Here is an 18,032-nt window from a genome sequence, read left to right as displayed (position 1 = left end):
TGTTTGCGTTAATCTACCAAAAAAGATTCAGTTTCGTTTATACAGAATAAGATAAAAAATGTAACACAATTATCATCTAGTGCAGGAAACGGAAGTTACTGCAGCCCCCCCTTCCCTCAGGTTTTTTAATAACAGGTCTGTCTGATTACACTGCAGTAGATGAATCACTTGCATCACTAGCAGTCCATAATGGCATCACTCCTCAAAGTTTTGTGCGTCCTCTCAGCTCTCACAGCGACTGGTAAGATTACGATAAAAAATAATAATATGTGCTACAGTTACCTGTTTTATAATTTGAGATCATGTACATACTGGGTTTATATTTAGCAAATGCCCTGCAACAGTATAGAAGTATATATATATATATATATATATATATATATATATATATATATATACCAATTGTAAAGCGCTACGGAATTAGCTGGTGCTATATAAATAAATGTTGATGATGATATAAATGGATATATGTATATATATATATATATATATATATATATATATATATATATATAACATCTCTGGCGATATATATCCAAGGCAGGTGGCACCCATGGATTTGATACTGGATTGTAGTTTCAAAACTCTTATTTCCACAAATTCCAAAATTTCAGTTAAGGATTAAATTTCATCAGGGTTTGCATAACAGAAAACTGAAGACAGCTATATATATATATATGTCATTAAGAACATGAGTTGAAGCAAATTACCGAACATCGTTGGTGACTTCCACATCCATGCTGCGGGACTTAGTATTCAGCGGTTTGGATGTGAATATCGATGATGGTGAATTGTAAAAGGTGGTAGCTTGAAACCTGCAAATAAAAATTTTAACCCTAGAGAGGAATCTCAGTCGCTTTTACCTAAGATCATTAGACGCTAACTCACCTATTTATAGCACGCTGGTGTTGTTGTAGAGAACAAGGGATATTGCTTGGTTCCTTATGCTGTATATATTTATTTTGTACAACTTTACAACTTTACCATTACCACTTATCAAAATATCTGCAATAGAGACATATTTGTTACCACGTGTACTCATTCCACTATTCTTCCATATTGTGTTTTTTTCTTTCCAATTGCAGGTTTATCTCTCATATGCAAACAGTGTAAGAGTTCTGATTATAAGTCCTGTTTTGGAGACACTGTGACGTGCCCCCCAGATAGTGCCTGTGGTACGATCTATACATATGAGGGTAGGTGACACAAAGTCTGTGACTTGAATTTTCTTTGGAAACAGCTAAATATTTATTTTTTATTTAATTATTTGCATCTGCTGATTATGACATGCTTTGACAGTTAAGGTGCAGATACAGATGTAGTAAGCGGTATCTTGACATAGGCACATCACAATGTTAATGCATTACACTATTCCTGAGTTACATTTTCACATTACGATACTGTAAAATACCTGCCTAAGTCATCACTGGTTTTTTAATGTAGTACCAGTAGTAGCAGATTGTGAGGCTCTTACCACAAAGTCAATTGTTAATTAATCCAATTTCATTTAAAAAAAATAAATATATAAAATGTATAGCGTGACCATCACACTACATGAATATCCAGCACTACTGTTATATTCTGGGTTGCTTAAAGATAGTGGAGAGGGACTAAGATGACGGATGACCGCCTGCGCCAGGCTAGACTGGGCTCAATATAACGGAGACCCCCCAATCTGCCATAATGTAAGACTGCTATATTTGGGCAAATAATGATTAGCAACAAATACCATATAATTACAATTTCCTAATTATAAGTAATGTTGCTCACAAATAATTTACTCTTAATATAGCACAAAATTCACTGCCTTTTTGGCAACAGTGATGGAAACTGCACAGCGGATATAAACACATTTTTAACAAAAAAAAAAACTTCTGTAATATTTACTCTTGCCATCCTCAATTATTTCTGCTTTATATTTTGCAACCTGGGCGCTTATGTTCCCACGGGCCGATTCCTATCCTCTGTTATCCTGCAGTGCAATGTAGTCTTGAAAGCGCCACAGTGTCTTACATGCAGTGGCGCACGCAGGGGGGGTTTCTGGGTCTCCAGAAACCCCTCCCCTCGGCTAATGAAGTGCCCCACATAGCGGCACTGAACTATACAGCAGCCGCAGCGCTGTCAAAGAAGCGTCTGCGGCGGTGTTGTATTGTATACAGCGCCGCGGCTGCTGTATTGTACAGTGCTGCCGAAATGGAGCTGCTGTGTATGCGCCCGCGCATGCGCAGCACCTCTCTCGCTTTTTTTTTTCACTGGGGGGGCCCTAACAATCCTGCGTGCGCCCCTGACATGATGCACCAGCTGTCAATTTAAGGGCGCGCCTATCTCGAGCGCACACAGCAGCGTCCGATTCAAACTCCGGGCATCTCAAAGTTTCTTGTTTTTCTGCCGTATCTCTTGCTCCAGCTACAGGGCTAGTCTAAGTGCAGATTACTAGTGATGACAGCTGTGTATGAATGCTAGAACATGTGTTTGCAATCAGAAGCAGCTGTAACAATTTATTTTATGTACAGAAGACATAAAAAACATCCGAATAAATGTATTTCATGGGAAATAAATAAATAACAAAACAATACTTTTTTAACGTTTTAAATGTTTTATTCACTAATGACTATACTAATATGGGACATTATACATACATTGTATATTTTTTTTAATTTTCTGTGCGTTCTATTGTGAGTTTATATTCCATATATGTATTGGACGTGTCCTGAGAGAGTAGAGCAGAGTACACCTATACCCCGTATTCATCACCATACATATTTTCACATCCGCTCCTTGTTGTATACGGACGTGCGTATACATTTTTAAAAAAACGCACATTATGTTCAGTATGTGTCCTTAATGAGACCCTGAATGTATAAATGGTTAAAAGGTAAATAGGGGTTATAGGTTGGAGTGTAAATTTAATTTTACTACTATGGAGACAGACAAGAAGTGATGGAAGTTATTGGCAGATGTCCCGGCTATCATGACCCCTGAGACCCCGCCAAATAGTGTACAGGGTGATGGTCCTTGTGGGGGAAACTGGGACATTTTAGGTTGAAGGTGGAAAGCAGTTTAAAAAACCTTTGCTGAGCACAAAGTAGAGAAGGTATCAGTGAAGCACTGTCAAAAACATATTTTATTTAAGTTATTTATGATAGCCCAACTGCAATAATGATATAATGATATAACTTTCATACAGGTTTTGCGTTTTCAACGTTTTTCACGACATGTGTACCTAAGAATCGCTGCGATTTAATGGGAAGCGCTAGTATTACTGATAGCAAGATGAAGAAGAGCATTTCCTGCTGTTATACGGATCAGTGTACTCCACCCAAACCTACATGTAAGTGTTTCAATTTAATTCCTTTGTTCTAACCTAGAGTTATAGTATTTTTTTTGCTTTGTATTATTTAATACACGTCTCATTATGAAAGTGTCCAGTGATGAAATGTATAACTGTAAGTGAAGTTAAAACACCCGGTCACCTCATTCAAGTTCTGTTCAAACAATGCCCCCCCCCCCCATTACTGAGTTCTGTGACCTGTCGACCTGTGTTCTTATGTGCTCATGAACAGTTATCACATTAACGCTTATATAAGTGTTCCTGATACCTTGCAAAACCCTGACACTACCCCCAACAGGTCTGAGACTGATCAAACGACAGAGGAAAAAAACCCAAAAGAAACAATAGTAACATGTTCAAAAGCTCGTTGTTATTGGAGTCACATCCTTGTGTGTCATCTTGCTGATTTCACCCATGTAACATTATTGATAATAGCCTATCTGCTCTTCCTTCTGCCTATGAGCCGGATGTCTGATTAGGTACCTTGATACATGTATAAAACAAAGACACAAAAGCACAATATACTGTACATATATACTGGTCCTATAATAATGATGTGGATATTTTGTGATATGATTGATGACAATAAGAGCGCACACCTCTGCGTGTAGGATAGTGTGGGAGCAGGTTATAGTCACACAGCAGGAGCAGTCGTGGGTACGTGGAACAATCCTCAGCAGATGGCTTTAAAAAAATGTTCTTATGTTAAAACATTATCTTTAATGCAGTCAGGACTGGTTCATGTGTCTGGGGTGCCCTAGGTGCCATCTTCTGGGCTTCTTACCAGTAGTGGAGTGGTGGCTGCTTGTTAATTATATGGGAATTGCTGCTCCGCTTCTTTCACTTGAAGCGCTGTTTTCATATCCCCGACCTCAACTCATAATAACATAATAACATAATAACTCATCATATCAGCCAGACAGTGGAAGATTTGCAAACAACAGTTCAAGTAGAAGTTGTGATGAGCTACAGTGGAGTCCGTATAATTAACAAGCACCAAAAGGGAAAAAAAAAACATTGTATTTTAAAATCCCAGTTATTTTAAATCCTCTTGCTCTTACCAATGAGAATCTGCTCGTGATCACAAAGGCTTCCATTGAATGCCCTGAGCCAGCATCAGGCACACCAAGTACTATAGTAGTATTTATCATACGCGGCTGCATCATCCACAATTACAGCACTGACCCCAAAATGAATTGTACGAACTTCTCATCCCCGACAGAGCGCTAAATCCCACTGTTTAAAAATGTAGAAGTGTTACTAAAACACATTGTACAGGCGATGCCTCCTGGCATTACCCCTTTAACACCAGAAATACTACTATTGCCCTTGAAAGTGACGTCATTTAGGCGTCCCGGCATGTTCATTTGTCGCAATTGATAAAGTTCTGCTTTTTAAACAGTCGGATTCAGCACTCTGTTGGGGATGAGAAGTTCAGAAAATCCCTGTCGGAGTAAGTGTTGTCGGGTTTGTGGCAGTCGCACCGATCACTACTACCGAATACACAATCAGTTACTTCACAGGGGGTTTCCTTGCACAAAATAACCCCCCAAATAATTTATTTTGTACACTACAGCACTAAGCAGTCTTCTACCTCAGCTTGCATTTGCTGAAGTTTGATATGTTAATATGGTAATATTTTGGAAAATGTATGCACAGAAGACAATCCTGCTGAACAATTCTTTAGTAGTGGCAAATTGTTTTGCGACTACTAAAATGTTGTCACAGCTCTAGTTGAATGAGCCCGAAAATAATCTCGAACATCTTCCTTCTTGGCCTTCTGGATACAATATTTAACCCATGTAGCAATAGTGGCCCTAGTGGCAGCTTGTCCTTTCTTTATGCCCTGGGTCAAAATAAAAATTTTGCTCTGTATTCCTATATCATTTAGTCCAGACTAGAGAAATGTGTAGGACCTTAACCAGGTCCAGGCAGTGAAATTTCTCTACCTTTGGACACTTGGATTTAGGCAATGGGAAGGATCTAGAACTATCCCCTTGAATTACATGAAATTATGAAACTACTTTATGGGAAAATTAGGATTTGTTCTAACAACTACCTTATTTTGGAATACATTATTTTTTATATAAAAGGTTTTATGCCCAATCTGCTTGTAGCTCTGATGCTCTATCTGCTGACAGAATAGCGGCTAAGAAGACCACCTTCAAAGTAACTTCAGAGATATTTTCTGCAAAGGTTCAAATGGAGCTTTCGTAAGACTATGTTCAAATCCCACGGTGGCAGAGGGTGACGAAATACTGGTCCTATTTTTTTGCTACCAGCATGAATTTTCTCACAGATTTGTCTGCAGCACATTTCCTATTTAGTAATGCCTTAAGGCAGAGATCTGTACTTTAAGTGTGTTCACCATTATGTAATCCATCTTTTAAAACCTCCAGAACATGATTGATAGGGGATCTACTTGATGTTATGTTCATCCGAAGTACATCAGATTCTGGAAATGTTCCAAACTGCATAGTTCAACTTAGAGGTAGACAGTTTTCTGGCCTCCACATGAGTGGAGATCACCCTTTTAATAGATCTATCAATCATTTTTCATCACATGCATCACTTGGATGCTCCAAAATAAAGAGGAGGCCCAGTATCTCTGAGTACAACAATCCATGTATAGAGTTAAAGAGACTGCCTCTTTAACTCTGGTGAGCATGAATCACCAACTCATTCATTTACAGTGTGTTTCTCTCCTCACCTGATTGGACTCTTGGAGTTTAAAACCCCCTCCTGTTCTATGCAACATTTGTCAAAGGTAGAAGATACTCTGGGCTCCTGAACAGTCTGCTCTCTGAGATTCTTCATTTGCCAGTTTCTGCTTCAACTCTGACTTGACAAACAGCACTAGTACTCCAACTCAGCTGTTTGGCACCCAGCTTACATTAAATTCTTCTTTGAGAATGCTGCAGCTTGAACATAGAGCTGCTTATATGAAACTATTATCTGCTGGCTAGAAAATACATTTTTCTACATCACTGTCTGCTGATACTGCAATGAGGGGCTATTGGCTCGTCTCAGTTTTACATGGACTTTTGCTGCCTTCATGTGATCAGGAATATATGGATATCCTCCATTACCAATATTGCATCTGTGAGTACTGTTGTCTACTATCAGAACTGTAGATATACTCTTTGAAGTATGATAGACTACTAGTGTCTCTGAAGATCTTTAACTACTGCGACTATTTGAGACTACTGTTACTAGAGACTTTTCTCTGTGCTCATTAATCAGTTGCAAGCTGTGTTTCCTCTGTCTCTGATTATTGGTTACTCTGGTATGTTTTGTCCACATTCAAAATAAATTCACAGTTGCTTAAACTTCTCTGCTGCCTCTATCTTGCCTTGAATTATATAACATAACTATTGCAAGAAGTCAAACTACATTTTCACCATATCAAATGAAATACGTATAGATTTAAGACAGTAAGGCATACATGTTGCATGTTCTCATTTTCATCTTTTGCAGTACCTGCTGACAACTTGCAGACAAATGGAGTGAACTGCACAACGTGCAAGGGAGGTACTTTTTCTACCTGGTGTAACAGTGAAGACACCTTGAAATGTACTGGAAATGAAAATCATTGCCTGCTCATGACTGATGCTATGGGTAATTTTAATTTTTGTTATTTGTTGTGTACCAGCCGCAGTGTCACATAAATGAAACAACACAGCACTATCTATAGTATTTGGTAAAATACACCGTGGTCACTTATAACCCAGCTTTGTTATTGGAGGTTATTATTCACAATTTTATTCCATGAGATCAGTATAATGTCAGCAGGATAGATCAACTTCCTCCACAGGCTGTAGTGTGAAAGTATAATATTCTGGCTTTCTGTGAGGACATATAACAACAGGATAGATACAGCTAATGTAATGGAAATAGGACGAATGGAATGAAAGGTTCATTATGTGGTCAATTACTACATGTACCAAGATCACAGAAGCCCCAGAAATATTAACCACTACAAAATCCCAAACTCTCCTATCAATTCCACATTTTTCTATACCCCCTCCTGTTGTCAATTGTATAGGTCACTGTCTCCCTAAAACCTAGTTCTTACCCCCTCTGTTACATTCTGTCACTCATTTCACATACTGTATAATTATTAGGTTCATTTTAATAAAGGAGCAAAGGGGACATTTGCCAGGTAGTGAACAGGATGGAGGAACTATCCAAAAATAGTCCACTCATTGCTGATCTTGCCATTTGGTTTCAGTGCAAAGCAGAAGTACCACTGCTCTCTCTCTCCAAACTCATCGCCTTTACATCACATCGGCACATGTTAGTAAAGTCACAAGATGATCACACACCCCGGACAATAGCCGCAATGGATGGACATAGTCATGCCCTTAACGATCCTAACAATTTGAATTGGTTCATTATTTGACATCAGTCTTGCACTGAAGTATCTGCCCAATTGCACAATACCTCTAATCATATTGCAGTGTGTGTGGGTGGCCAGCTTTAGTCTTCCTACTAGAATCTGCATGAGGATAAACACTAAAAGATCCGTTATCTCGCCAATGCATATTCCAGGAAAACAAGAGATCCCTGTTTTAATGGGGAGATTATTGTTTTTAAATATGAACAAATTAGTCTATTAGCTGTTGCTTAACATGTTGTAGCACAAGAAGCCCAAAGACCTAAAAGATCCCTGATTCCAATTGTCGAACTTTTAATCTGCAAGAAATCCTTTAAACAGAAAATTTGTACTACTTGAAATATATATATATATATATATATATATATATTTAATACATTTTAGTTGTACTGCTATCTAGTGAACATATTGTGCACTGTAGTTTTTATTTACTGGAAATAACCTTTACGTTTTGCACATAGTTGGGGAGACACAATACCTTGACTTTTGCCAAGGATCTATTTGTGTCGTAAAGCAACCCAACCTGTCACCCCCACTCCATCTTTTTACCTTAATCGCCCAGTTTCTACTTCCCTTGCCTCTGATCACTTACACCCTTTATAATTTCGCTGTCTCGCCCCTGCACAGCAATGACAGAGTTCATTTTGCTAAGTTTTGCTACGGTGTAGAACAAGGCCGCCAAACTGAGGGATCTTCAAAGAATTTTTGTTGGCCCACCTTCTAGGGAAAGATCCATAGACTCTACTGCATGACATATTTTTTAATAATACTCAAATTTATATTAAAAATCAATTGCGCTCATTACTAGATATGTCTGGATCATAATTAATAAATTAATAGTAGTCAGCCTGCAGGTATATAGTTATAGTACATATGTATGGGGCTCCAATTGAAAATACATACAAATATAGATTATTGATGAGCTTATAGAAAATGTATATCAGAGAGAAATGTATTCTGGGGGCCCAGCTTACTGGATCCCTTATGTTGATTACATGTAATGTTGTATTTTTGTCATCCTAAGCAAATATTATCATTTAATTAATCTAATTTTTCATTAGCAATTACTCAGCACACTTTTTTATTTATCTATTTTAAATAAGTTACAATTATTCTTCACTGATATTTCTGATGTTTGTTCTTTACAGGGGCTAGACGGGGTTGTGCCACTGATAGTATCTGTTCCATTGGCACGGAGCTGGATTCAGCAGGATTAACAACTAAATATGTTTGTGGCGCTACGAATGGAGATACTAGCGCAACCTCCAGCGGAAGTTTTGGTCTTCACAGTATTCCATTCTTTTCTTTTATTGTTGCTTTTGCAGCAGCTAAAATTGTATATTTTTGAAATGAAGACCTGCAGTTATTGAAAATCCATCTTGAAATTCTGTCTATAAAATGTTTCAAAGTGTTAAAAATTTTGGCAAATAAAAAGTTGTTGTTTTTTCTTTTGTTTGTAAAAAAAAATGTATTTAGCATTTTTGAAGGTTAAAGAGATTGATGATTATGAATGAGAAAGTTAAAAAAAAATTACTGGCAGGAGTGGAATCGAGTCCAATGTAAGACTGACTATAAAAATGTATTATGACATAGAGATGTGCGTGACCCAAGTAGAATCAGTATATATATATATATATATATATATATATATATACATACAATCAGTTTCAGTGGCCCGGTAAGGCAAATAATTAAATAATGGACTTTTACATTTAATTAGGTATGTGGGAAGAGCCCTGGTGCTTTCCAGTATGACGTTGGTTAAACCTATTGGGGGTGCATTTTTGTTCTGGACTAAATCCCCCTAGGGGATCCAGCCCTGTGCTGCTCAGCCTAGTGCTGGTTTGACATTATGGTAGGGGGACCCCACGCTGTGTCTTTCCCTGCTATGCTTGCCATCATCATCATCATCATCACTGTTTATTTATATAGCGCCACTAATTCCGCAGCGCTGTACAGAGAACTCATTCAGATCAGTCCCTGCCCCATTGGAGCTTACAGTCTAAATTCCCTAACATACACACACCCAGACAGAGAGAGAGAGACTAGGGTAAATTTTGATAGCAGCCAATTAACCTACCAGTATGTTTTTGGAGTGTGGGAGAAAACCGGAGCACCCGGAGGAAACCCACGCAAACACGGGGAGAACATACAAACTCTTCACAGATAAGGCCATGGTCGGGAATTGAACTCATGACCCCAGTGCTGTAACAGCCCTGGTACTAGTAAATTCGGGGTTCTCTATACTTTTTGTCACCCTTATTTTTCTAGTACAAGCTTAGGCTGGCAGCAGTAGGGTTGGTTAAGATGTTTGGGGGGGGCACTATGTTTTTTCATTTTTTTAAATTATTTTCTTATTTTTTACTACAGCTAGGTTCGTACTGATGGTCATTATCATCAGCACAGATCTTGCACTAAGGGTAAAGCAGCCGCAACAGATACGTCTGTTAAAGGCTTACATGTGGCTATTTCCCCCTCGGCATAGCATATAAGAGCATAAACACGCCCTTACTTTGTAAAGCCCAAGCACTACCTCTCCCGTTCCGTCTCTCTATGCGTGGGGAGGCGGAGCAGCGAGACACGTCACAGTCTGAGAGCAAACTGAACCGTATCCTTGATTACTGTGCATGCGTAGGAGCCAAAAGCGATTTTTGTGCTTACGAGTTGGACTTAAGTCTGACTCTATATAAGACCCTAAGGGGTATATTTACTAAACTGCAGGTTTGAAAAAGTGGAGATGTTGCCTATAGCAACCAATCAGATTCTAGCTGTCATTTTGTAGAATGCACTAAATAAATAAAAGCTAGAACCTTATTGGTTGTTATAGGCAACATCTCCACTTTTCCAAACCCGCAGTTTAGTAAATATAGCCCTGAGTGTTTATATTTGAAATAGTTAAATCATTAATTCCATCTATATTTCTGGTTTACTCCATGGCTTCACCATTGTATATTATAGCATTGGTACTTGTTATTCATTTTTTTGATTGGAAGTACGTTACCGAATGTAAAATAAATAATTGAGTCTTAACGCTTTCGTAAATCACTGCAACATAATGCTGTGCATTTCCTGAACGCTACAAGTAAGTTGCACATTTTATGAAACGTTACTGGACTTACTCTTAGCATGGTGCACCTTAGAGTCAATCCTTGCCTCATTTGGTTTATTCAGAACAGAATGCAGGCCTGTGCAAAATACTATCAGAGAAAAAGGAAAGGAAAGCGCTAAAAATGTCTACTATGTAAATTCAGTCGACTCTAGACAAAAATATTGGAAAACAAGATGAAGCACGATGGGCCTGATTCATCAAGGCACGTATCTGCCGATTTTAAGCGCATTGTGTGCAAGATCACTCTGCGCTTGCCCACAACAGACAGATATGGCTGCGGAACAGAGAGACAAGGGCAACTACACAAGCACTATTTATGCGATAGTGAGCACAAGGAGCACTTACTACAACTTACGCCTTCGGGAGTGAAGTGGGCGAGGGAAGGGGCGTTGTAGCCATAGTCAATTTACAATAGGACGTGCCAAACTCAAGAGCACGCAGCCACATCTGAATCAAGCCCTACGCACGTCAAAGTTACTTGTTTTCTTGCCGTATCTCTTGCTCCAGCTAAAGGGCTAGTCTAAGTCCCGTTCAGTAGTGATGATATTCTCATATGCAAACTGTAACATGAGTTTGTAATCACGAGCAACTGTAAAATTTATTTTCATGTTCAGTAGACATTAACAACATGCTAATAAATATTTCATGGGGAATTTTTTCTTTTAGAAAACTCCTTTTTTCACTGTTTTATCATTAAAGCCTTTATTATTACCATGTGACATTAAGCCTATAATTTTTATAATTTCACCTATGTTCTTTTGAAAATTTATAACCCACATAGGGATTGGATGTATCCTGCAGTGTCTTGTGTAGTAGGGCACAGCAGACCCACACCCGAATTCACCAGTGCACTGATCTTGAGATCCATTCCTTGATGAATTCGGGAGTCTGCTGTCACACTAAGATGGTCAAGAGAATCTTATTCTGGAACTGCTTAGTTTTACGCCACCTACTGGGAGGTGCGGAGTCTAACGACACAAAGGTTTTCACCAGTGAACCTTGCAAGGGGATATGGGCTTGGCTGCTTCCGGTGGCTCAGTGGATAGCACGTTTGCTTCACAGCACTGTGGTCATGAGTTCGATTCCAGACCATGGTCTTACCTGTGTGGAATTTGTATGTTCTCCCCGTGTTTGCGTGGGCTTCCTCCGGAGGCTCATGTTTCCTCCCACACTCCAAAAACATACTGGTAGGTTAATTGGCTGCTACTAAATTGCCCTTAGTCTCTCTCGTTCTGTGTGTGTGTGTGTGTGTGTGTGTGTGTTAGGGGATTTACATTGTAAGCTCCAATGGGGCAGGGACTGATGTGAATGAGTTCTCTGCTGCAGAATTAGTGGTGCTATATAAATAGATGATGGTGATTTAGTCAGTTTTCTAGATTCTGGAAGCTGGTTCAATATCTGTCCATGATGTAGAAGATTTGGGTTTACAGGAAGATGCCATGGATATGTTACAGCCAACTGAATGACCTCTGTTAACTAAGGCCTCCATGGCAATTATCTTTGATCTGTCCTTTCTTATCTTTGTTAGCATTCTGGAAATCAAGGGATTTGGAAAAACTATGTACCGCAAATTAAACTGCCATCTCATTGAGAGAGATTCTACTGCTTCTGCGTTGTTGCCCATCTACCATGAATATCTACCATGAATAAAACCTTTATACTTTGGAGTTCTCTGTTGTTGCCATGAGGTCTACCTGTGGATACCCTTACTTGACGACAATTTTCCCCAAAATGATTTAATTGAGAGACAACTCTCCTGGGTATAGTTTGTGATGAGTGAAAAAAATCTGCCTTGATATTGTCCAAGCTGCCTATATGATAGATCCTCCAGGATCCAATAACCGCAGTGAGCACCCCATCCTTGTCAATACACTACATGGCCAAAAGTATGTGGAAACCCTCTTCTAATAAGGGTGTTTGGCCATTTCAGTCACACCCTACTAACAGGTGCATAAAATGAAGCATACAGCCATGCAATCTCCATAGACAAACATTAGTAGTAGAATGAGTCATGCTGAAGAACTCAGTGATTTTCAACATGGCATTGTCATAGGATGCCACCTTTCCAACACGTCAGTTTGTAAATTTTCTGCCCTACTAGAGCTGCCCTGATCATTTGTGAGTGCTGTTATTGTGACGTAGAAACATCAAGGAGCAAGAACAGCTCAGCCCTTGAAGCGATAAACCATAAAAACGCACTGAACAAGATGGCCGAATGTTCTTGCCATCTGAATACCTGCCACTGTGAATGCATCAGGGCAATTAGCTACTTCGTAGAACCGCTTACAGTTTTTATTATTTTATAATTCCTTTTACCCAGTCGCTACTTGGAAGGTGATCTACATGTATTGCAATTATTCTATTGTAGCACCCTTTCTAGACTGGTCAACACTATCAATTCATCTCACAGCATGTGTATGTCTGCTACCCTCTGTCAGAGAGATATACTCTGAGTTTCATTTAGTCCATTCAAAGGATTGGACCCCTTTAATTCCATGGCTACCATCTGCTAATCAGTGTCTATTTGGGTTATGTGATAATTTATCTTCACTCACCATCTGTCAGTGGAGTCTGATTGAGGATCCCTTTATCGTCAATATTTGATTCTCGACCTAGCAGTCTGCTGGCAATTATATTCAGCTAGGTTTGTTTTGTGCTTCCTATTTTTATAGAAAAAATGGGAGACTTCCTGCTTGCATATCCTTTCTCAACAATAGTCATGTTGTAGATTTCCTGAATTTACGATATATCAGTGGGTACCTGACAATTATTGATAGATTCTATTGATAGATCCTAATGTGTTGATGGTCATTCTCAGCACTGTGCTGCTTTATTTCTTCATTGTTTTGTACTGCAAACAAGTTTGAAGCCCCCAACCCACACACATTTGATTGATTTTCGAACCTGTTTGAATTACTCAAGCATCTCTAATCAGCATAACATGTAATGTTACAAATACTCCTGTATAGAAGTGCAAGCAAATGCAATCACTCCTTCTTGACAACTACAAAAATTCTGATAAAAAAGAATATCAAAATAATGTAATCAGATTGCATACCCAGAAACTGTTTAATAAAGCTGGACTTAATTATTGTCATAAACCTCTCACTGGGGCTCTGGCTGGACACTCATACAATACAGATTTGCCACTCACAGGAGGAAGTCACTGACGGGGGTACCATGCAGAGACACACTTGACTTGGCCAAGGAAGTGGTGATTGGACAATTCCATGGCTATAAATTTGGAAAAAATATAGTAGTGGGCGACGTAAACTGTATTTGTATGTAACGCCCCCTAGTGGCGTGTTAGTAAAACCCTGCACCTCAGTGAATTCAGGAGGGGTCACCTAGAGGGTAAGCTAATAGTTTATGAAAAGTTACATAAACAGGTTACCATGGTGATAACCCAGCCCAGCCTGTGAGACTGAGGGAGAAGAAGGAGGGGCTGTCAGCAAGGGGGAAAGGTAATAGAGAGGAGACACAAGAGGAGAGATGGTAGCTGGGGACCTGGGGTGGAAGCTCCCAGGCTCCCCCAGCATTGCCTGGCTGTCTGAGCGTGGTGACTGAGCCAGGGCAAGGAATGTGTGCCCTGGATGAGGGGGAGAACTCCATGCCACTATAGAGAACCCAAGATAGAGGGGGACACTTCGCATGGAAGAGGCCCTGGAGGAGGGCTGCTACAAGAGGCATGGTAGCTGTAGTGTCAGATTCTGAGGCTGAGAGTACACAGATTGACGTGTCAGAGCACAGGAGACATCATCCCCCACAGAGGAGGGATGAGCTGCAGTTGAGAGGTACACAGAGTGTGTCAGAGCTGCATGGAGGAGAAGCTGCCTGCCTGTTAGCATCCATGTGAGTGCCTCTGCAGAGGAGGGTGATCTGCAGTGAATATGGAGTGTAAGAGATACCTATGATTTATGTTATATAACATCTGGATAACATTAAGAACTGTGCTGGAGAGAGTGAGGACCTATATATATATTTTTTTTTCTTTATTGCTGCAACCACTATGATTATCGTGCTGGAGGAAGAGGAGTGTAAATAAAGAGTTGAGTTTGTTATAGAGATGGTCTGGCGCCCAAATTATTGTGACTTCTATTACACTGCACCAAAGTGACATTCCCTGTGTCCCACTAACTACAGAGAAACACCTGCATGTGCAGGGACCCCCTGATCATTTACACCCATGCCCATCAGCTAGCCAGGGCTTGTGAAGAAGGTGCACTGTGTACCCTTTGCACACCACACTACACACAGTGACAGGGGGTTACATAATGGCGCCCAACATGGGGCTCAAGCACAACAGATGGAGCTAGTGCTTGCAGGACACAGGAACTGAGTGCAGTGTGCCCAGCCGGAGTAACACTCTTGGGACACCATGTCTGACCGTCTCTAGTTGCCAACAGAGACCAAGGGTAATAAGGAGGAGTTAAAGCAAGTTGATTGCTGAGTAGTTCTGTCCGGGACAGTATATGGTCAGCAGTGTGCTTGTTGCTGAGACTTGTAGTGCCACTTATCCCAGCTGAGTGGGAAGAAAAAAAGAAGAGGTTCAACTTGTGAGGTGTAATTACAATGCAGTCTGTATATTGCCTTCCAGAGGATTAGGGGGAGCAAAGAAAGGCAGATCGTCCACGTTGGAGAGAAAGAGGGGGAAGGCTACCCCGCTGGTCAAATGCCACCCCTGCATATATTGCTGAGAAGCATTTGTTGGGAGGGGCCCACGAGAGCCACCTGTCTCTTTTTGACCCAGGAGGGGGAGACATGGGCAGGCACGGGCAGGTGCTACATTGCTTTGGCATTAAGCCACATTTGAAGGTACATTGGGAAAAAACAGGACACCTGTGACTCACATGTTTACATCCATTGGGGGTGTTGTGGGGTATGCAATGTGAAATGTGTTTTATATTCATACTGCCATTGTATTGCTATGCTGTGTTCACTTTACATTGTGATTTTGCATGCAATAGTGATGTAGAAATTGTTTTACATGTGTGTGTTCATATGTGAGTTAGGTGTGAGTGAGATTAGCTAGGCAGCCCCACTAGGTGTAGTTTAGGGTGCCCAGCTAATCGTGGGAGAATGTAACGCCCCCTAGTGGCGTGTTAGTAAAACCCTGCACCTCAGTGAATTCAGGAGGGGTCACCTAGAGGGTAAGCTAATAGTTTATGAAAAGTTACATAAACAGGTTACCATGGTGATAACCCAGCCCAGCCTGGAGACTGAGGGAGAAGAAGGAGGGGCTGTGAGCAAGGAGATAGGATAGAGAGAGGAGACACAAGAGGAGAGATGGTAGCTGGGGACCTGGGGTGGAAGCTCCCAGGCTCCCCCAGCATTGCCTGGAAGTCTGAGCATGGTGACTGAGCCAGGGCAAGGAATGTGTGCACTGGATGAGAGGGAGAACTCCATGTCACTATAGATAACCCAAGAGAGAGGGGGACACTTCGCATGGAAGAGGCCCTGGAGTGAGGGCTGCTACAAGAGGCATGGTAGCTGTAGTGTCAGATCCTGAGGCTGAGAGTACACAGAGTGACGTGTCAGAGCCCACAGGAGACATCATCCCTCGCAGAGGAGGGATGAGCTGCAGTTGAGAGGTACGCAGAGTGTGTCAGAGCTGCATGGAGGAGAAGCTGCCTGCCTATTAGCATCCATGTGAGTGCCCCTGCAGAGGAGGGTGATCTGCAGTGAGTATGGAGTGTAAGAGACATGTGATTTGTGTTATATAACATCTGGATAACATTAAGAACTGTGCTGGAGAGAGTGAGGGGCTGTATATATTTTTCTTTATTGCTGCAACCACTATGATTATCGTGCTGGAGGAAGAGGAGTGTAAATAAAGAGTTCAGTTTATCATAGAGATGGTCTGGCGCCCAAATTAATGTGACTTCTATTACACTGCAGCAAAGTGACATTACCTGTGTCCCACTAACTACAAAGAAACACCTGCATGTGCAGGGACCCCCTGATCATTTACACCCATGCCCATCAGCTAGCCAGGGCTTGAGAAGGAGGTGCACTGTGTACCCTTTGCACCCCACAACACACACAGTGACAGGGGGTTACATGTAGGAATGGAGACTGAAGATTAGTAGAGGATCTAAGACATGGCAAAAAGAAATGGAAATTGCTTAATAGTAGGAGGAAATCAGAGGTAAAAAACAAGTCAGTTGTATACTAGTTTCTAAATAAGGCCACACCTTTCTCCATATTTTGCTAGTGTAAATCTAGGCTTTGATATGGTAAATATGGGCTGATTGCTTTGCTGTGGCAAACTGATGAAGACACTGATGTTTCCTGTGTGTCAGTGCTGCCACCTGTCGATTTTTAGGAATAGGTTTGATTGAAGAAAGAATTGAAGTTAAGTGTAGCATGTAAGGGGGACAAGAGGGCTGTCTTGATCAAAAACTACGCATACAATTTTCTCTTATCTTGCTCATTGGGTTGGCTCAAATAATAAAAGATAACATTTCCCCCCATAAGTTAATTATAAATTAATTTGCCCCTTAATCAATAAATAATGATTGCCCCCAAAATTTATATGTCAACAGTGCTTCCTCTTATGTTCTGAATGGCAAGATAACTCAAACATCATACAGCCTGAGCAATCTCATCTCTCACGACCACCTCTTTTGATTCGGCCATTTGGATGACGGTTTTGTAGCGGTTTTTCAAATCCCAGCTTAGTAAATCCGGCTGTTTGTATGTTCATCATTGTTAAAATCGGGATGGTGATTTGTAAAGTGATGGCTTTCAAAAACGTTAATTCTGGCTGTTTTAATGGCCGGTTTGACCTTTAATAAATCCGGCGATTTAAAAGCCGCTGGAAAAAACGTCCGAAAAAGTTCCAAGGGCTAGAAAAGCTCTTGGAACTCTATGGACCATTGATGCCTACAAAGGTAGTGAACTGCTGATTGCATATTATAAGATGCTTTACGCTTTAAAGATCCACAGGATTTGGGCCCCACCTGCTGACCAATTCTGCATATATTATGAATATAATCTTGAGCGGTGTATATATTGTCATATAAGTTGTCACCATATACGTAGAAACAATAGGCATATATTTATTGCTAAGGTTTAGATCCACTTGTTTAATATTTAACTCTCTTATGATTATTTGCCTGATTTATAACTGTTAATATATGGTCATATCCACAGCCACATTGAATTACTTCTTCTAACATACATAGACAATGAGC

The 18,032-nt window shown here is 40.4% G+C and overlaps 1 protein-coding gene across 1 annotated transcript; it reads left to right on the top strand.

Moving 5' to 3' along the window:
• Window positions 1–83: 83 nt before the first annotated feature.
• On the top strand, window positions 84–9,174 carry LOC142107889 (phospholipase A2 inhibitor and Ly6/PLAUR domain-containing protein-like). Its single transcript, XM_075191533.1, has 5 exons — window positions 84–241; window positions 1,086–1,196; window positions 3,188–3,331; window positions 6,809–6,949; window positions 8,876–9,174. Exons 1-5 carry the CDS (start codon window positions 190–192, stop codon window positions 9,073–9,075), a joined length of 648 nt encoding a protein of 215 aa, XP_075047634.1. The 5' UTR covers window positions 84–189; the 3' UTR covers window positions 9,076–9,174.
• The last annotated feature ends 8,858 nt before the right edge of the window (window positions 9,175–18,032 follow it).

The sequence above is a fragment of the Mixophyes fleayi genome, chromosome 11, assembly GCF_038048845.1.
Source record: "Mixophyes fleayi isolate aMixFle1 chromosome 11, aMixFle1.hap1, whole genome shotgun sequence".
Classification (NCBI taxonomy): Eukaryota; Metazoa; Chordata; class Amphibia; order Anura; family Limnodynastidae; genus Mixophyes; species Mixophyes fleayi.
This window is presented reverse-complemented; position numbering and strand designations above follow the sequence as displayed.

What these genes read in the sequence shown, in the direction of transcription:
- LOC142107889 (XM_075191533.1), top strand. Translation starts at nt 190, where the DNA reads ATGGCATCACTCCTCAAAGTTTTGTGCGTCCTCTCAGCTCTCACAGCG. An exon ending in CTCAGCTCTCACAGCGACTG is followed by an intron (nt 242 to 1,085) that starts GTAAGATTACGA and finishes TTCCAATTGCAG; the next exon opens with GTTTATCTCTCATATGCAAA. An exon ending in GCTCATGACTGATGCTATGG is followed by an intron (nt 6,950 to 8,875) that starts GTAATTTTAATT and finishes TGTTCTTTACAG; the next exon opens with GGGCTAGACGGGGTTGTGCC.